Source organism: Protopterus annectens, chromosome 4.part0 (assembly GCF_019279795.1).
Source record: "Protopterus annectens isolate FY-2018-M chromosome 4.part0, PAN1.0, whole genome shotgun sequence".
Lineage (NCBI taxonomy): Eukaryota > Metazoa > Chordata > Ceratodontiformes > Protopteridae > Protopterus > Protopterus annectens.
In genome coordinates, this window is record NC_056733.1 from 286772347 (window position 1) to 286791781 (window position 19435).

Here is a 19435-nt window from a genome sequence, read left to right on the forward strand (position 1 = left end):
TTTATTTCCCATATCCCATTTGTTTTACTGACAAATGCTAAGTCAACATTGCCAAATGTTGTCATCTTTATTAAACAGATTACATCTGTCCTTCTCTAGCACTGCACAACCACTTCTGTCTTCCATTTCCTGTTAAAAATAATGCATTAGGTACACTAGTGCTTCTGTAAGCTTTCCCATAATTAACTATTTATGTCTAGAGAACATTTTTGAAGTCTATAGAGCCTATAAGAGGAAAAACACACAAAGTAGGATATCAATTTTTAGACATATTCAAGTCACCTCTTTCTTTTTAGTGAAAGTTTTTTCTTTGTTATGTACCTCATTAGAAAGTTTTTCCTCTGATATGATTAAGTGGGTTGTGGAGAAGCAAGTCTAGCAGCTGAGAAATCTAGTCACATCTTAGCCCGACAGTGTGACCCCTCTATCTATCTTAAAGCAACCAAGAGATCTGGAAGCAGGCAGGTAGCCTAGCCAAGACATTTTGATATCAGTCATTAGAAAGCAAAATGTCAATGAGTTCTAGAGTATTAAAATTCAAGATGTCAGAATTAAAGTGAAGTGTTGTTCCACATAATGCCAAGCATTGTCTGCTTGAAGTATTTCATATATATGACTAGAGAACTAGCAAGCATATTACATAAAACATATTACTTCTATTCAATTACTTTTTGAATTTGATATATGCTTATAATGTTGAGCATTTTCTGAATAATCATTTTTTTTTTTCTGAGAAAATATTTTATAGCAGAATATAGGGCCTGCATTTCATTTTGTAATAGAAAAAATGTAATATATTTAGATGGGTTGTCAAAGCATCTCCAAAGCTATTATATAAATAGCAGGCATTTCTACATTACTTTGCCATGTTACTTTGCGTTCTTACCCACACTTAACTCCAGTACCACACCACATAAACACATATATACAAGCATATGTATAAATATACACATGCACGCACACACACACACACAAAGCATTTGAAGTAATCACTGTCAGTTTATGAGTGTCTCATTATTGTACAGTGAAACTATATGATTCTTTTCTCAATCTATATGAATAGCTGTCATATGGAAATAAACAAACTGTTCATACTAAAACAAAATAAATGAGCTGTTAAGTCTAACAAGAAAATCTGGAACAATAGCAAAGCTAAGATGCTATGACATGTTGTGGTTTGGCTGTACGATAAGGGTGAATTCTATAAAACTGATATGTGTTACTGTGGCTTCAAACAAGCACCCAAAGCCAACCCTCCCCCCAAACACACACAAACATGAAGACATATACTGAATATGCACATGAAAAGTGACAGCTGGTAACAGTCGTAACATGGAGGGACTCGTCTGTCTGTTAGCTTAGGTGGACATTAAAAATCCTATGACAGTTATAGACATGAACAACAATTTTTTATTTAAAAATTTCCACATTTTTTATACACAAAATAAATAATCACTTTCAAAACATTTCAAATTTTAATTTTCATATTATTTTCTCAGTTTGTTATTGCTATTCCATTTTACATTCTACAGCCGAGCTTTGCATCTTTCTTTATTACTCATGCACATACCAGAACTTCTCTATCATATTTTTTCACACAGTTCATCTTTTCCATATTTACCATATGCTTTATTATTTTTATTCTACTTAGTACACCTTTTTCAATATATTATATGCTTGTCTCCTAAAAGCAACTTATTTAATTACATTTCAAGACACATTTGAAAGTTTCTTATTGCCCTTTGCAATTTTCATATTTTTGAACCTTTCTAATGTTATATTTCATATTTGTTCATATAGGTAACTTTGCATAAAGTAATCTTTATGCAATGCCCCATAACTTATTTTATGTTAAAATCATTATTCTACTTTTCTGAGAAGCTGATTTCCTGCTTATATTTATTTCAGCTACCTAATATTTTATCATGTACAGTATGCACTCAGTTATTTATTTTTCTATCCATAATATTTCACAAAACATTTTCCATTTCTTTACAACTCACCAAATCACTGTTTCACATATTTTGTAACATTTTATAGTAATTATCATTTCTATACATTCTTCATATTTCATATGAAAATATATCTGGAATTTCTCCATAGCAACCTGCTGCATATTACACTAGTGGGTTTATACTCTTGTACAGTCTACACTCCTGTCTTATACCTTCCTATACTCATTAAGTTTTCACAAGACTATTTTTGTTAATATCTTTCCAGCACTTCTACTTACCTTGACAGTTTTGCGATTGTATTTTCCATTTTTTCTCTGCTATGTTTTTTGTCAAACGTTGTATCAGCTGTCAGATAAAAATCTCAATTTTTCACTTTATCTATTTATGCTGATTTTTTTTTATTCAAATTTCAGTTTATATTCCTTAAATCCTCCTTCACTAATTGGAGCAAAATATATATATATATGGGTCTATGTTGTTTTATTGAAGTTTCTAAACTTCAAAACCCATATGGCCAAAACCATATGATCGAAGTTTTGAAACTTCGAAAACACAACAAAAACAGCTAACAAAAACAAAAATCTTTACCATTTTTGCAGGGGGTGAAGTCCCCTTGCTACTAAAATATATCAACACTGAGATCACACTACAGCGAGGAAAACAGTAAATCTCCTGTTTCGCTCTGTACGACAATCTCAATTCAAAGTGCTCGAAGTTTCAAAACTTCGATCATATGGTCTCAGCCATATTGGTTTTGAAGTTTTGAAACTTCAATAAAACAAGGTAGACATATATATATATATATATATATATATATATATATATATATATATATATATATATATATATAGGCAGCACAGTGATGCAGCAAGAGATTTCCTTGTTCAATTCTTGCTTGGAATGCTTTCTGTGCACAGTCTGCATGTTCTCCCTGTGTTTGTGTGGGTTTCCTATAGGTGCTCCATTTCCTCCCACATTCCAAAGACACACAGTGGATGGATTGGGCACTTTAAATTGGCCATAGGTGTGAAGGTGGTGTGGACGAAATAATGCGGCAAGGCTAGCCACCCATCAATGTATACCTTGGGTCTAAATAGTTGTCACTGTTGAAGTAACACATGACTCCATGTACACAAATGAGAGAAAGGGGTTGTGGATGGATAGATAGATATCTCTTTCTCTATACACACATGCGCGCACACACACACACACACACACACATATATATATATATATATATATATATATGTATATATATATATATATATAGAGAGAGAGAGAGATAGAGAGAGAGAGATTTTATATATATATATATATATATATATATATATATAAATGTGTGTGCATATATGCATATATTATGCATACACACACACACACACACACACACTTCAGCTACTTCTGAAACCCACTTTTATTAATTAAGATCATTGATAAAGCTAGAAAGCGTGCCTTCTGTGTAAGGTTGGGCGCCGGGCTGGCAACTCGACACTGTAAAACTCCACTACCAATCATGAGCGGACAGGTGATCCGCTGTGGCGACCCCTGACTGGGAAAAAGCTGAAAGAAGAAGAAGAAGATAAAGCTAGAAAGCGAATCCTGGCTCTGTTATGCCTATGCTTCATGAGCCAGTAATAAAAGTGGATTTATAACTTGAATTTGACAGTGATGTTGGATAACTGCCTTGCTCTTCTCCACATCTATTGGCAATCTTTTTGGCTTGATGTTCTAAGCATCAAACACCTATCCTATGTCAAACAGTAGGCCTACCTATAAGAATACCTGTATGATATTTCAAATGCCTTGCTAATATTTAACTAAATATAACACACTTTTGTCTCTGTTTACTACCTGTTGCTTCTTGAATGGTTAGCACATTTCTTCTTATTTCATTTCCTTTGTCTATTGCCCACATTTTTCTATATAACCTCACTTAATAATTTATCCTGTTTTTAAAGACTCTATCTTATAATTGCAACATGAAATGCTTGGTCTCCAGTTATTTACATTCTCTTTGTTCCATTTACTTTTCCAAGGAATTTCACAATCTATTCACAATTAGTTTCACTTCTTCTTTCATACCATTTAATCATCACCTAAATTGCTGTTCCTACTAATTATACATACTAACTCCAAGATCACACTACACTGGGGGAAAAAGGCATATTCCTTTATCCAATTTTACTGAGATCTTGTACTGGCAAAACTGAAAAATGTTGATCAACTGATATTTGATCAGTAGAACCGGTTCTACCAGAAGTCAATGACTTTCCATTTTGATAAACGTTGTGATCCTGTATATATTTAAATATACTCTGAGATTACTGTAATGCACACCTGCGGTGGTGGTGCTGTGGTAGTGTTGTCGCCTCACAGTAAAACGCTGTCCGGTTTGATTCTCAGCTTGAGCGTCTTCTGCGTGGAGACATGCGTGAATGGGCATGCCTTCGTTGAAGGTTGTACATCAGGACTGGTAACTCAGCACGTAAAAATCAACTACCAATCATTAGCAGACTGGAGTTCCACTGTGGCGACCCCTAACTGGGAAAAGCCGAAAGACACAACAACAACAACATCATTGTAATGCACAGAGGATGGAATACTGCAAGGTACATCAACCTGACACAACATATAAATACTTATAGTCTCACTGATCTGAGAACAAAATGTAAGTTTCTTTTCTTACTATTGCATTACAATGCAGCTTAAATATTTGTATCCTATTTCTTTCTTAAATGCATTCCAGAATTGTAGATGCAAAGCCAGAACACTTTGCCTACACTAAGCCATTTTTATTTCACATTCTTCTTTTCAGACACAGTCAGTCTTGCATAGACCCTCTTTTATTCATATCACCTACACTTCCTATACTATACCTGCAATCACTTTTTAATGTTTCTTGTATTACCTTCATAGTTTTGTCTTTCCTACTTTTACTTCCTATAAGATAATGACTAGAATCACCTAACCAAATAACATTTTTATCTTGCAATATGATTTGCATTGGTCTTCCTACTCCAACTAATTATTTTATCTGGCAGTTAAAACTAACACACCCACAAGAGAAGACAGTTTGAGTTGTACCATCAGTTGTAGTTTACAGCATATGCTACGTTCTTATGGTTGAATTCATTTTTAAAAGCATTTCATAAGCACATATATATTTCTTATATAAAAGGTTTTGTTTTATAGTACACAGAACATATATATGATAGAATTTAACCTTAAGATGTTAATCTTAAAAGTTCACATAAATACACTTTTTCAGTGATAGAATATATGTATTTATCTTTAAATCTATGCGAATGTGTCTAAAGTCAGCATATACTAATGATGGTCCGCACTTACAGCTAAACCAGTGGGTTTCATCGGCAGTCTTGCCGATAAGTAGGGTCATTACAATTTTGATAAAACATTGTATTTTATAGGGAGCTGACGTCATGATAGGTGCACATGATGAATATTGAGAGCTTTGGGCAACGTTCATCAGACACGGGGCATTTCATGCATTTTTGTGTAAAACTGATACACTATAGTATTGTTATTATACAATAGAATGACTATATGTATGATGCTGACGTGATGTGCAGTTCACTTTTTAAAAGGATATGGGAACCTATAGGTAAAGCTGTGAATATATTTAAATATGTTAAATATTTTATACTCTGAAACTTTAAATGCATGAATGAGGTTTTAATATCTTTAGTAGCGCTTTATATCAAATAGAGTGTCTAACCTTTTTCTAGTTGTTTTAAAAAGTCTAAGAAGTTTTTAAAATATATTAACGCTTTTGTATACATGCTAATGTGACTTTAAACTCATGGAAAGGTTGGGTTTGCTGAGTAAGTAAATTGATTAATTGAAGGATGATCACATGATGAGTATATAAGCAAATGTTTGTTTGGAGGAAGTTTTTAAGGTCTGAAGAAGCCTCTGCTGAAAGCGCTAACCTGTGCACATAATAAAAGAATTATTTTATTTTATACGATAAAGACTGGATTATCACTACGCGCCTATTGGTTGTCTCTCGCTGGCTATCGTTTTTGGATTAATTATTTTATCTGTTTGTTGATCAGAAAAGTCCACTGGACTCAACTGTCCCTTTTCAGGAGTGACCTAGTTGCACTGTCTGATGAACAGACTTAATCAAGAGTCACACAGTAAGCAGATGAAGGGGTAAGGAATCAAACCTTGTACCCTGCACACAAAATGAGCTGATTAACAGCTCAGGAAGATTAGCCTACCACATTAACTGCCAGACTTCATTAGATATTCTAAATTTCCATTATGCTCAAAAATATAAATTTGCCACCCCTTCGGCTATTTTGTAAGCCTCTTTCCAACAAAGCAATACCTGAGCATTCCTCTATGCCAAATGACCAGTCTGTATAAATCCCCCTTATATGCTTCTGTCCTCTTTGTAGTATTTTAATGTAAATGTTGTTTCATGCATACATATCACTTCTCACTTCCTTCTACTGCTTTAGAATAGCTAATCATGTTATACCACTTTCCAAGCTATTAACATTTGTAACATAAATTACATACTCAGGCCAAAGCTGACATAATATAAGCATATGTCTACTGCAAAATTCATACTGTCATAGCCTACCTATCAAAGCCTTGACAGGTGAATACCGAAAATGACAATCTTCAAGTAAGTAGTTATGTAACATCTATTCTAACCATTCCAGGCAAAATATAAACAAAAATTATACTAATAACATTTTTAGCAACCACAACAGCAATAACATGTTCCATCGCAGCAGCCATTATCTGTAGAATATCATCAGGATGTGGTCCTTGGTCCAGAGAGAATAATTAAGTGATGCTTATAATAACCTAACAATGATTCTGAGGTAGGGAGTTGGAAGTTCCATAGTAAAATACATGAAAGTGGACAGTATGTTAATATATGTCATTCTAAGGAGTAACAATTACCTAAGACCTAATATAACCAGAATCTAAGCAGGAATAATGTTTGGTGTCACGAAAGGAGATACTGCCAGCCCAGCTATCTGGAATTTTGTAAATAATTATATGTCATTTGTGAATATCAACATGATTCATATGCTTGTCTTACAAATGTATTAGAACTATATGTCATATAAGATGGTTTGTACAGACGTGTGCTGAAGAGATATTTTGTATGAGCTAAAATGTAATCACAGCATGCCTTATTGGAATAGAACAGAAATGTACCTGCACTATTGTAACTGTTCATATATATATATATATATATATATATATATATATATTTTTTTTTTTTTTTTTTTTTTTTTTTTAAACAATGGAAGTTAAGGGGTTAACTTTAGAAAAATATCTAAAATTAAATTACTTTATGGCCATGTAATAAAAGAATGCTATATTTCAGTTTCAGTGCAGTAACAGACACAATGTCTAGAACTAGAAGTCTTTTTGTATTGTCTTGGAATTGTTCATTGTTTTATGACTTCCCAGATTAGAGGATAGAGAATGTAACACAGCAGATGAGTTAGGGAAAAAAGGGAGACCTATACCTAGCAAGCAGGGCATCATTGCACAAGAAAGGGATACCTAGTGCTGCTCATGGCTAAAGAAAGCCATGGTGGGCAGCCTAGACCGCCCCAACAGAATCTGCCAGTAACAGGGGAAGCCACTAGTCCAGGTATACATCCAGGACTAAGGCTTAAATGGTTTAAATGCAACCAGTGAGGCCACATAGCATATAGATGCCCATGGAGTCAAGCTGGGGAACAAAAGATAGGGCAGCTAGTAAGTGAGAATGACAGAATGCCAGTAGTAAGTTGTCTGGAGACAACAAGGGTACCAAACTACCACAAGAGGCTATATCCTATCCTAGTAGATGGGCAACAGGCCACTGCTAAGACAGACACAGCCTTTGACCTAACCATTGTGAAGCCTGTAATGGTTAAAGAGGAGCACTACTTGCTTGGGCAGTCTACTCCAGTCAGAGCTTTAGGAAGCACCCCATTCCAAATACCTTTGGCTAGGATTTACCTTGACTGGAAGGGTGAAAAGGGAAGTAAGTAGATGTGTTTGAGGATATCCTTGCAGATGTCCTGATAGGGAATGATTCTGATGCAGTTACATGCAGTCAGGCTTGGAGACAAGCAGCTGGGTCTGGTAGCCTGGGGAAAACCCAGACAGACTGCACACTTGCAGCCAGGACTGGTGAGGTGGTTACTTCAAGGAGGGATCTACCCTGTAGCAGTGAGACTAAAAGTGAGCCACAGCTGCTTGTGGGTACTGATATTCCCTTGAATACAGTGGCTGCAAGGGCAAAGGTGAGTAGTAGTACACAGGCTGACAGTGAAGCACCGCTATCAGAGAATACCAGATGTCCTGTGGAAGGGGAGCTAGGATGCATTACAAAGAGAGAGTTGAGACAGGCTCAGCTCTCAGACCCTACATTACAAGGCCAGAGGGAGGTAGCTAGTGAGGCACCTGAGTCTCAAGGGAAGGGGGAATCTGTATACTGGGACAAAGGGTTACTGAACAGAGTGGAACCCTGAGGGAGGGCTAGAGAGTAAGAGAATACAGCAGTTGGTGGTGCCCAGAGCCTAACATTTGGCACTTCTAGCCATAACACATGATATTCCTTTTGCAGGTCATATGGGCATAAAGCATACAAAGAGATGTATTATGCAGAACTTTTACTGGCCTGGGATTTCCAGATATGTAACAAGTTACTGCAGGACCTGTTAGCAATGCCAAAAGGTATGCAAGGCAGGAGACAAGGTTAAGGCACCTTTGAGTCTTTTGCCTGTGACTGAGGAGCCATTTCAGAGGGTAGCTATGGATATTGTTTGGCCTCTGTGTACCCCCTAGTTCCACAGGGAAAGGTATATCCTAATGGTAGTAGATTATGCTACCAGATACCTTGAGGCAGTGGCCCTGTACTCCATTGAGGCAGAAAATGTGGTAAATGCTTTATTAAAGAGTTTCAGCAGGGTTGTTGTTGTTGTTGTTGTTGTTGTGTCTTTCGTCTTTTCCCAGTTAGGGGTCGCCACAGCGGAACTCCGGTCCGCTAATGATTGGCAGTAGATTTTTACGTGCCGAGTTGCTGGCTCTGACGCACAACCTTCAACGAAGGTACGCCGATTCACAAAGGTCTCCACACAGAAGACGCTCTAGCTGAGAATCGAACAGGACAACTTCTTACTGTGAGGTAACAATGCTACCGCAGCACCACCACCGCAGTCTAAAGAGTTTCAGCAGGGTAAGTTTCCCAAATTAAATACTGACTGACAGAGTTGCCAATTTCATGTCAGACCTGCTGGCTTGTCTGTGGAAGCACTGTATGGTGAAGCACCTAAAGACCACACCCTACCATCCCCAGATTAATGGTCTGGTTGAAAGGTTAAACTCTGCGCTAAAGACCAAGCTATGGGCATTTGCAGACCAGTTTAAGAGGGAGTGGGACAAATATTTGCCCATTTGTTGTTTGCTGACAGTGAGGTGCCCCAGGAATCCACAGGTTTTTCACCCTTTGATTTGCTGTATGGGCATAGGGTGAGGGACCTCTAGATTTGATTAGTGATGAGTGGGAGGGTGTGTGTGAATCCCACAAGGGGTCTGTTGGGCATATGTCCTAAACCTCAGGATAAGGCTCAGGGAACTCATGGGCTTGGCCCAGGAAAACCTGCCAGAAGCCCAACAGCAGAAAAAGGCCTGGTATGACATAAATGCTTGAGCTAGAGAGTATACTGTGGGGCAGCAGGTTATGGTTCTCATTCCTGTCAGACACAACAAGCTTCAGGCAGCTTGGGAGGGACCCTTTGAAGTGGTAACAAAGGTCAGTGATGTTAACTATGTGGTAGAACTGCTAGGCAGGAGGCAGGGGCACAAATTGTACCATGTTAACATGATGAAACCTTGCTATGACAGGAAGGCCCTTGTGCTAAGTATTTTCAGTAAGAGGCAGGAGGAGTCTGAGGGGCATCTATAGCTACAGGGAGCCATCCAGCAAAATCCCAAATTACTATGGTGGAGCCTACGGTTGCAGGCATATGATAGGACAGTGCAGCACTGTACTGGGATCAGCGATACCAACCCAGATGGGCTATCAAGACAGGGAATGGGGCAATGTATTCCCTAATAGGCTCAAGCCTTTCAAGCAATATTTCTCAAGGGTCATTTGAAAAACTAGCTTGAGTCTTTGAGGGAGGAGAAATGTCATGAAAGGAAATACTGCCAGCCCAGCTACCTGGAATTTTGAAAGTAATTATATGTCATTTGCGAATATCAACATGATTTCTAAGCTTGTGGTATAAATGTATTAGAACTGTATAAGATGGTTTGTACAGACATGTGTGCTGAAGAGATATTTTGTAAAGTACTGAGCTAAAATGTAAACACAGCATGCTTTACTGGAATAGAACAGAAATGTACCTGCACTATTGTAACTGTTTAGATGTATATATTTTAATGATGGAAACTGAAACACAAGGAGTTAACTTCAGAAAAATTGCTTAAATTAAATCACTTTATGGCCACATAATAAAAGGATGTTATCTTTCAGTTTCATTGCAGTAACAGACACAATGTCTAGAACTAGAAGTTTTGTTATGTCTTGGAAGTGTTTATTGTTTTATGACTTCCCAGATCTGCCTTAGATCTACGAAAAGCCCTTGTTTATGTATTTTCACAGGTAGATGCTAAATGCTACCAGCTGCATCAATGGTTGTTTTTCACCTGGGATAGAGTCAAATGATAAGAAGTGATGTAATACTGCAAGCTATCCCAGTAATAATATTTGAGATATTAATTTAAGAACTGTCTGAGAGAGACTGAGTATTCTGTATTCTTCTTTGGCCTGACAACATCAGCTGGAAGACCCACTCACCACATCTGCCTTGCTTGTTCTGTAACTAAGTTAACTAGGATATAGTAATTCTTTAGATATAGTCAGGAATATAGCAAAGCTTAATTTAGATGTTTTTCTTTATTTACTTCAGACTGCCCTGCAATGTTGTTTTAAATATTTCTTGTGATTTTGAACTCTGATGTTACTGTGATTACATACTGAATATTTTCTTGTCTATTATTATTTATTATTAAATATATTTAAACCTTTGATCATGGCTGACATTTGTGAGACATATTTAAGTTCTAAGAGTACTTGCATATTTATTTGGTGACACCGTGGGCCACTCCTAATAGCCTTGCTCTTGGTCAAACTACCATTTATATTGATAGTAACACTACACAGTAAGATTGGACAGCCTTCGTTAACAGCCTTAAGGTAGCTGATAAGGACATGGCTGGTGGCAGTGATAACTACCTTATAGTCTGGGCAGAAGGGGGCATAGGTAGTAAACCTGTGCCAGCCTTTCCCATGTGTGTGTGTGTGTGTGTGTGTGTGTGTGTGTGTGTGTGTGTGTGTGTGTGTGTGTGTGTAAATCAAACTTCCAAGTGTGTGTGTGTCAGCTACTTGGGCAGGGACATGAAGCACTGGTTGGACAGAGAGTTTGCTGGAGGTCTTGGCTTGGCCACTCAGCTGACATCTCAACACTATAGCTGTGCCAGTGGGGAGTCTTATTGGGGATCTGCAGAAAGAGGAAGAGGAAGAAACCAGCCCTGGACTAAATGTGGTCTCTGTGTGCTCTTAAGGGAGATTGCACTTGATGCAGAGAGCTTCATCTGGAAATGCTGCGTGTGTACGTGTCATCCTCCAAATGTACATACCCCACTGGTGCTAGTGGTGAGGATTGAGGCTCCTTGATTACTGTTGCCAGTGTGGGTCTTCACATTCAGCACAGAGTAATATCCAAGTCACATGATATAATGTGACATGTTGTACTGGGCTCCTCTATTTTGAATATGTAGATACTGCAGATAACAAGGAAAATTCTAGAAGCCATAGCTCTTGTTCTTTTCTAAAAATGTAAGTTTCCACTGCAAAAGTAGTAACAACCCTGCTCTGATAGAAAATTCTTTGTTAACATTAAGGCTAATAAATATGCCACAGGCTGTCAAACAGTATGCAATGTAAGGCAGTCTGAAAACATATGTTAGTTTTCTAGGAAGAGTGTGTCATACCCAATGTATTTCAAAGGCGGTAATGTAATCCTACTCTAGAATTAGTAACAGAGCCCAGTACTTGAATGCATTTATAAAATGTGGTGCTCAACCAGTCTTAGTGTTTGCTGATTAGGAAGATGGAGTTGCAAAACATATTTAACCTAGAGTTGTCACTGCCCATAATGTGATTCAGACAAAACTGTTCATTTGGTTAAATTGTCCTTTTCCTACCTGTAGAATATAGTAGGGTATACAGTGGGCTGTATAGGGACAATGCAAATATTCAGTATGGGGATTTGTGTTTTTCATTTTGAGGGAGTATGTAACTTTACATCCCTTCTTATGTAAATGGTAATTGTTACATAAATATTTAAATGAGGCAAAGCTTGCTGGAGGTCAGAGAAATTAGCAATGTCTTTACGTAACCATTGATCCCACAGAGCTTCTACTGCACATCCTGAAGTAACACTAGTTGAAGCTACAAGTAGATGAGAAACCTAAAACAAGCACCTACACAATATTAACAACTCCTTGTCGCACAACAGAATGAAAAAAGAGAACTCTCAAACAGCCAAGTGAAAAAACTGCTGCCACTGTAATATAAACAACAGTTTCCTACACAAAAAAGCAATTGCTGAGTTACACCTCTTTCAGTTATAATCACCAAACTTCAGCCTTGTCTACTTCATGCTTCATGACCTGTATGGAAGCTCCCAACAGTAGCTGGAGCCATTTACTGTCAACTGTGAGTGATTCCAGAGTTGTATCTGTCTCATAGATCTGTTGTTCAACTGTTTTCTGCCATAAAAAAATAAAAGTTTTCAATGTTTATTCCAGGAAGTGTTACATTTCTAGACCCTGTGCCAGACTTGAGTTGAAGAAGTTTGGCTATAGCTGCAGGTGACAAGCTAGAAAGAATCAGGGATTCTGTCTCTGTCCAGAGAGAGAGAGAGAGAGAGAGAGAGAGTACAGTTCCCATTGTCAAGCATTGTTGAACCATAAAAGCTGTAGCAAATGTTATCACATCAGCTAGGACCAAATCCACCTTTCTTCATTGGGATTTTCAATGTGGCAGCAAGCATTTTTCTAACATTTCTTCACCTACCACTACCTACAAATTGCATAGACAACGTCTGCATTTTCTTTTTTCAGTATATAGCTGGAAGGATCAAAGGACACCTGAAATGTAATTAACCATGGGATAAACATTTTGAAATACACTTATCCTATCAAAGATCAGTAAAGTTTCACCCAGATATGAACAGCCAAGAACAAAGACTGTCATGATTATTTATAATTAAGCTCTTATATTCTATCATTCTAACAGCCTGTCCAAATAAAATATTACCCCTTGGAATTCTGTTGGACAGCCAAAGAGATCACATACCAATCTACACCATAAGGTATCAAATCAACAGTCCCATTATAGCCTGATAAGAAAACTTACTACTTTTTATGAAGATAATTTTATTAATAAACTGCATCTCATTAACTGGAAATCATATACGATGCAGTCTCTGAGTTCAAAAAACTCTTCCTAGGTGTTCTAAATGCACAAACCCCACTTAAAATAAAACTAGTCAATGTCAACCCAGTCATGTGGCTATCCTTACCAACTAAACAATTCATGAAAAAAAAACAAAGCAAAGAATGGACAAAAAAAATAGCTCTTACTTTACTACCAAATAGACAACTAAGAAACCCAACAAAACAATCACCAAAGAAAAGAATATCTACTACTCAGCCAATCAAAACACACAGACAAATAATCCAAAACCATTCTAGGCTTCAGTCAATAAACTGTTAAATCCAGGACAAGCTACATAGCCAATATGAAACACACAGAAACAAAATTATACCATAGCCAACCAATTCAATACCCACCTTATACAGACAGCTCAGTCATTAACCAGCCAGGTGACCAATCAAGCTTATGAGGTCCGTATACAATCAAATAACTTCCTTCAACATTTTTCTTCCAACCATTTCCCAAAGATGCCATCAAAATACCTCAAAAATGTAAAGCCTACAACTGCCCCTGACAATCTACCTGGTGAATATCTTAAAATGATAGTTGTGTATATTGCATATCCAGTTTCAATTCTGATAAATTGAGCCATATTTGAAATTAGAGTCCCCTTACCATGAAAAGAATCATTCATTATTCAACTGAACAAGGGTGGAATCAATACAGATAACCAGCTCCTGCCTTCAATACAGCATAACTTCTGTCCTTATCACAGCCAATTACTGCTTTGCTGAACTGTGTTAACAGTATCAACACACAAATAAACACTGGAAGCCTGGTTGCCACCATTTTTCTAGTCTTATCAAAACCTTTTGATTACTGTCTCCTCCAAGAAACTCTTACATAAACTCCCATCCTCAGGCTCACCATATTTTCACTGAAATGGCTCCATAGCTACCTCTTAAACTGAGCACAAACAGTGAAACAGAAAAATGACTTCTCAACCTTCTTGCAAGTAAGTACTAATGTCCCACAGGGATCTATACTAGGCTCCATACTTTTCAACATATTCATCAATGATCTGTAAACTGCTACAAAAAACACTGCCCTAGTTCAATACACTCATGATTAGAAACTTATCTGCTCTGCCAAATGTCTCTCTAAACTCCAAGACCTTATGCAATAATCCTTCTTATTGATTGAACCATGACTAAATAACTCACAACTACTTTTCAACCCTAAAAAACTAAATTACTTCATTTCATGCCATAACACATTGCAACTAAAACAACACTATTCACTATTGTCTCTGCCAGCAAAACCACAATAGAACAAGTAAACCACATAAAATTATTGGATGTCATCATAGATGACCAGTTGAAATTCAACTATGTAGAGGTTGAGGATGGATGGATTCAGATGAGAATGGTCTTGAATAAAAAGACGTAGCATTAATTAGCTTAATTAATATTTACAGCATTATTTACTGTTACTTTACAAAACTGTAACAATACACATATCGATAGCATACAAGAATATGCCACATAAAAATTAAGAAAGATAATTATAGCTTGAAAACATAAATGTTAAGTTAATCAGCATGTCTGTATTAAAAAAATAAAGCAGAAGGGTCACAATTACAAATCAGGTAGATACAGACTAGTAACTTCATTTCATAGTCTAATTAAGAGGATTAAAACATTATTTACTTTAAAGTTTTGTCACAGAAACTCTCATGAACTCACACATGAATAAATGACTCATCTTAAAAAGAGCACAGGATTTACATGTTGATTGCAAGTTTGTAAAACTGAGCATGGCCTACCGATCTGATATATCAGGGAGATGTTGCATAATCATATCACTTTTATGAGTTATGTAAACCAGGATACATTTTCCTGCACCTGTTTGTAAAACTACATCTTAATTTATTAAAAATGAATGGTATTACATAATTATAGATGGGTCTAGGAAAAAGGTATGGGGTGCTTCACCTTGAAGGATTCTACAATTTGAATATACTACAAAGAACTCATCTGCAGCTCTTAGCCTTCAAACATGGCTGGTTTGTCTGAGGTTTTTTTTTTTTTTTTTGCTCAGGGTAGAGCACAGCTATTTTACCATTTTCAGGATCAACCACTTATATATGAATCTACCGATCAGTTCAAAAATAAATATATTGGTCACAGTATAGTGACATAATTGTAAGACAAAATATACATTTTTAAACACTTACTAATATGAACAGTAGTCAAAATATGACTAACACTGTCAAACTGACTTTACTTTTTTAAACAATTAGAATTACATTAAAAGACATACAGAGCTAATACACGGAAGGGAATTTAGGGGTGGATTTATGTGATTTCCATGTTAAGGAAGTATTTACATTTTGATTGTTTGCATACGACGTATTTTAGTTCTGAGTGAAAGTTAGGAGCAGGTATAATAGCATTTATATGTGAAGGGATGGTAGCCCAAATGTCCAGGGAAAGAGCAGAGAAGGAATGCTGAGTGGAATGTAGTTTTGAATGAGTGGCCTGAAGGGCAGGGGTATGTGCTTGGAGGATCTAAGGTTGTAGGGGTAGATTTGTTATGTAGTCAGCTCAACCAGAAAGAGAATCAGTTAAGGCTTGCAAGTTTGAAGACTAGGCCTGCTATAAGTAGAGTGGTTCTAAGTTCCAAGCATAAACATATGGCTTTATCAAGGATAGAGCAGTGGTGTTCTTTTTTCCCAGAGTAGGGTGATAAATCTGAAAATGTTATTTCAGGTGGTTTATAGAGCCTTGACATTATTTTTTGTTACAATGATTATGATGAAGAGACTGCATTCCTACTGGGGAGAAGGACCCTTTTACCAGTAGTAGCTCATTCTTCACAAAAGGAAAATGAACTATTTCATTGGGCTAGAATAGCAGGTGTTTACATTGGCTTTAGTGTTTTATACATGCTTTTGTAGGCTGAGATTGGGATCTAACCAGACACTGAGTTATTTATAACACTGAACTATTTCTATTGCTTCCTGTTTGTGGTAGGTAATGGCCCAATTGATGGTTACCTTGGCCAGCCTTTTTCATAACTTACTGAGTATTCATTGTTTTGTAAAAACATGTACTTTATGAGTACTGACTTTGACAAAATAAAAAAATGACACCGCCTAAATTAACAGCTTAGTAAGAAGTGCAAATGTACTTAAATAAACTTAGCTTGAAAATCTGATGTTGAGGTCTGCTTTGTTTTTATTGGTTGCATTTAGTGAAATTATTTTAGAAGGTAAACAAGGATAAAAAAAATTAATTTCATATTCTGATAATATTAGAGTCATTGAGATGTCTAAATAATATATAACAACAGAATTAATTTAGTTAGTTAGTTAGCTAGTTAGTTTGTTAAAAGTTATACATTTGTTGACTGGGTAAGCGCACTGATCCTTGGGTATGATATAGGCATAGAAGGCATTTATACATAACCAATATTGCCAATACTTAGAGATTAGGGCAACTTTTATGAGAAATACATGCAAATATACACAGTGCATCCAAAGTTATGCCATAAAGTAACATACACATACACGAATAAATAGTAGTGTATGCTGGTTTAACTAGCATGTGCAATACATTCTTGTATGGAATAACAAGTGTGGCAATGAGAAAGTGGTGAGAGGTAGAGTTACTGTGGTGTAAAATTTCAGAACTAAGGTTGCTGCAACAAAGGAGAAAAAGGCAGAAGGATTTTGGAAGAGGGAGAATATAAAAGTAGAAAATAAAAAACTGGCGGTGTTGTCAGAGTACAATAACAGGAGGTATAAGCTAACAGGTATATTGTATAGAACAGCAGTGAAATGTCCCAGGAGAGTGTAGCTGAAAGTGACCTCAAAGTGGATAGGCTAAAAGTAAGGGTAGTGTGTGCATTAGCCAAGACTGTCGAACAAATAACATTGGAAATATTTTCTGGTATGCTTTATTACAATCTTTTCTATAACAAAACTAAATATAGTGTTTTTATGAGCAATAGTATTTTGAAATTAGGAAAACATTTTCTCCTACAGCAGTCACAGCTTTTATTAAAGTAATTTAAAGCATTTATTGCCACATAATTACTTTGCAGATTAACAAAGCAGCCAATAAGACTGTAAAATTAATAAATGTCTACTACAACAAAATGTAGAAATGTGTTTAATTCCAGCTTTCCTTTTTTTTTTTTTTTTGTTTTATCTAGTCAGGACACTGACAGGACACTGATCATTAAAATCTGCTAATGCCCTCACTCACCATCTAACACACCTCCCAGACAGGCTTTTACAAAGGTACTGGCCAAACATGTGGCTATAATTCTAATAATTGTTCAGAAATTTGCATGGACCAAGATTGACTTACATTCCCAATAATCACTTAACAGAAAAGCAAATTGACCAATAAAGACACCCAGAAACATGATTAATAGGTTAAAAAATAAATTAAGGTTATCAAGATGAGGGCACAGGTTTTCAACAGAATTGAGAACTACTTTTGCTAGAAGAGATCAGTCCAACCCAAATTGTCTTTTGTAAGCTAGAAGTTGAGCTAATGTCATGTTGCTTCCTCCACAGACAATAACAACAAGGGATTCCAAATCCTGCCTGAGTCGTCCTTCCCTTTGAAGTCGCTGAATGACACCACTGTATACAGACGCCAGTGCTGCTCCGCATGCGGGTTGTACCAACATTTTCTCATCATCTGTAAATAGAAACAAGCATGTCTGAAATGGAATGTTTTGCACGTAGCAGTATATGTGAGTTAAGACGGTCAAAAATGGTCAATAATATGTCACAGGTGAATTGTTAGAAACCACACCATTTAATTTCACAGCAGAAAGTGCCCCAAGCTTACATTCCTCTTCCTCATGTAATCCACTCCCATTTTTTTCTTTTATCCCAAGTACATTTAAGTGATTGAATGGAATCTATTTCTACCACCTATATGGAACTGTTTTCCATGAATTCATAACCCTTTCTCTGAAGGAATACTTCTTTATAACTGGAGAAAGAAAGGTTTGTTCCTGCCATCTGCCAGTCGTTATCTTTATTTCTTTGTCTATCTTTCTTGTTAAGTAAAATTCATACATGTTTATCTGAGAACACTTTTTTACACAAATCTTTCTCTTTTCTTCAAGTGAAAACAGTCTTAGTTTCCTTAATCTTGGCTCGTATCATTTGCCCTCTATAGCCTTACTATTGGCAGTTTCCCAGAACATTTTCTAATAATCTGAAATCATATTCTTTAAAAAATCTTCAAAATTGCATATGGTAGTTCAGATGTGGCCATTTGTGTTGCTAATAATATGAAACTGTGCAATAAGCTGAGGCATCTGGGTAAGTATCACACATGGCAGAGTTACACCAATCAGTGCCCTGTTGAAGTACTTGGGTTATTATTACAAATGGCAGAGTTACACCAATCAGTGCCCAGCTGAAATACCTGGGTAAGTATTATACATGGCAGAGTTACACCAGTCAGTGCTCTGCTGAAGTATCTGGGTAAGTATTAAACATGGCAGAGATAAACCAATCAGTGCCCTAAGGTACATCCTAGAATAAGACATTACACATGACAAATAAAGTCTACAGTTTGAACTATATTCATTATGCAAGGGATTACACACTGGAGGGACAGCACTTTAGAAACCTGAACAACATTTCAAGTTAAGCTTTATACATGTAAAAAAATGGAATTATTTAAATCAATAAGCTGTATTCATTTATGTATATATTTATATATTATTTGGTAACTGGCTATGTAGGCTGGTCTGAAGACCCTTTTCAGACAAGATCCAAAATATAGAAACAAAAGCAAACAACATGAATAATCAAGAAGCATGCAATATGTAAGGACAACTGCAAAATTAAATATGTTTAAAGGGTCTTAGAATGAGCCTGTGCATGTTTTAGATCTTTATGCTTGTTACAAAGTCTTATGTACAGAGAAATGTTGCAGAGATACAGTTAACA

At 36.4% G+C, this 19435-nt stretch overlaps 1 protein-coding gene across 3 annotated transcripts in view; it reads right to left on the minus strand.

The window, feature by feature from the left end:
- Nucleotides 1–17393: 17393 nt before the first annotated feature.
- LOC122799302 (L-serine dehydratase/L-threonine deaminase-like) overlaps nt 17394–19435 on the minus strand; it is a 420485-nt gene continuing 418443 nt past the window's right edge. For all 3 annotated transcript variants that reach the window (XM_044068268.1, XM_044068266.1, XM_044068267.1), the window contains exon 8: nt 17394–18164. In XM_044068268.1, the coding sequence (XP_043924203.1) occupies nt 17971–18164 (194 nt within the window). In that variant the 3' untranslated portion in view covers nt 17394–17970. The remainder of the gene's footprint in view (nt 18165–19435) is intronic.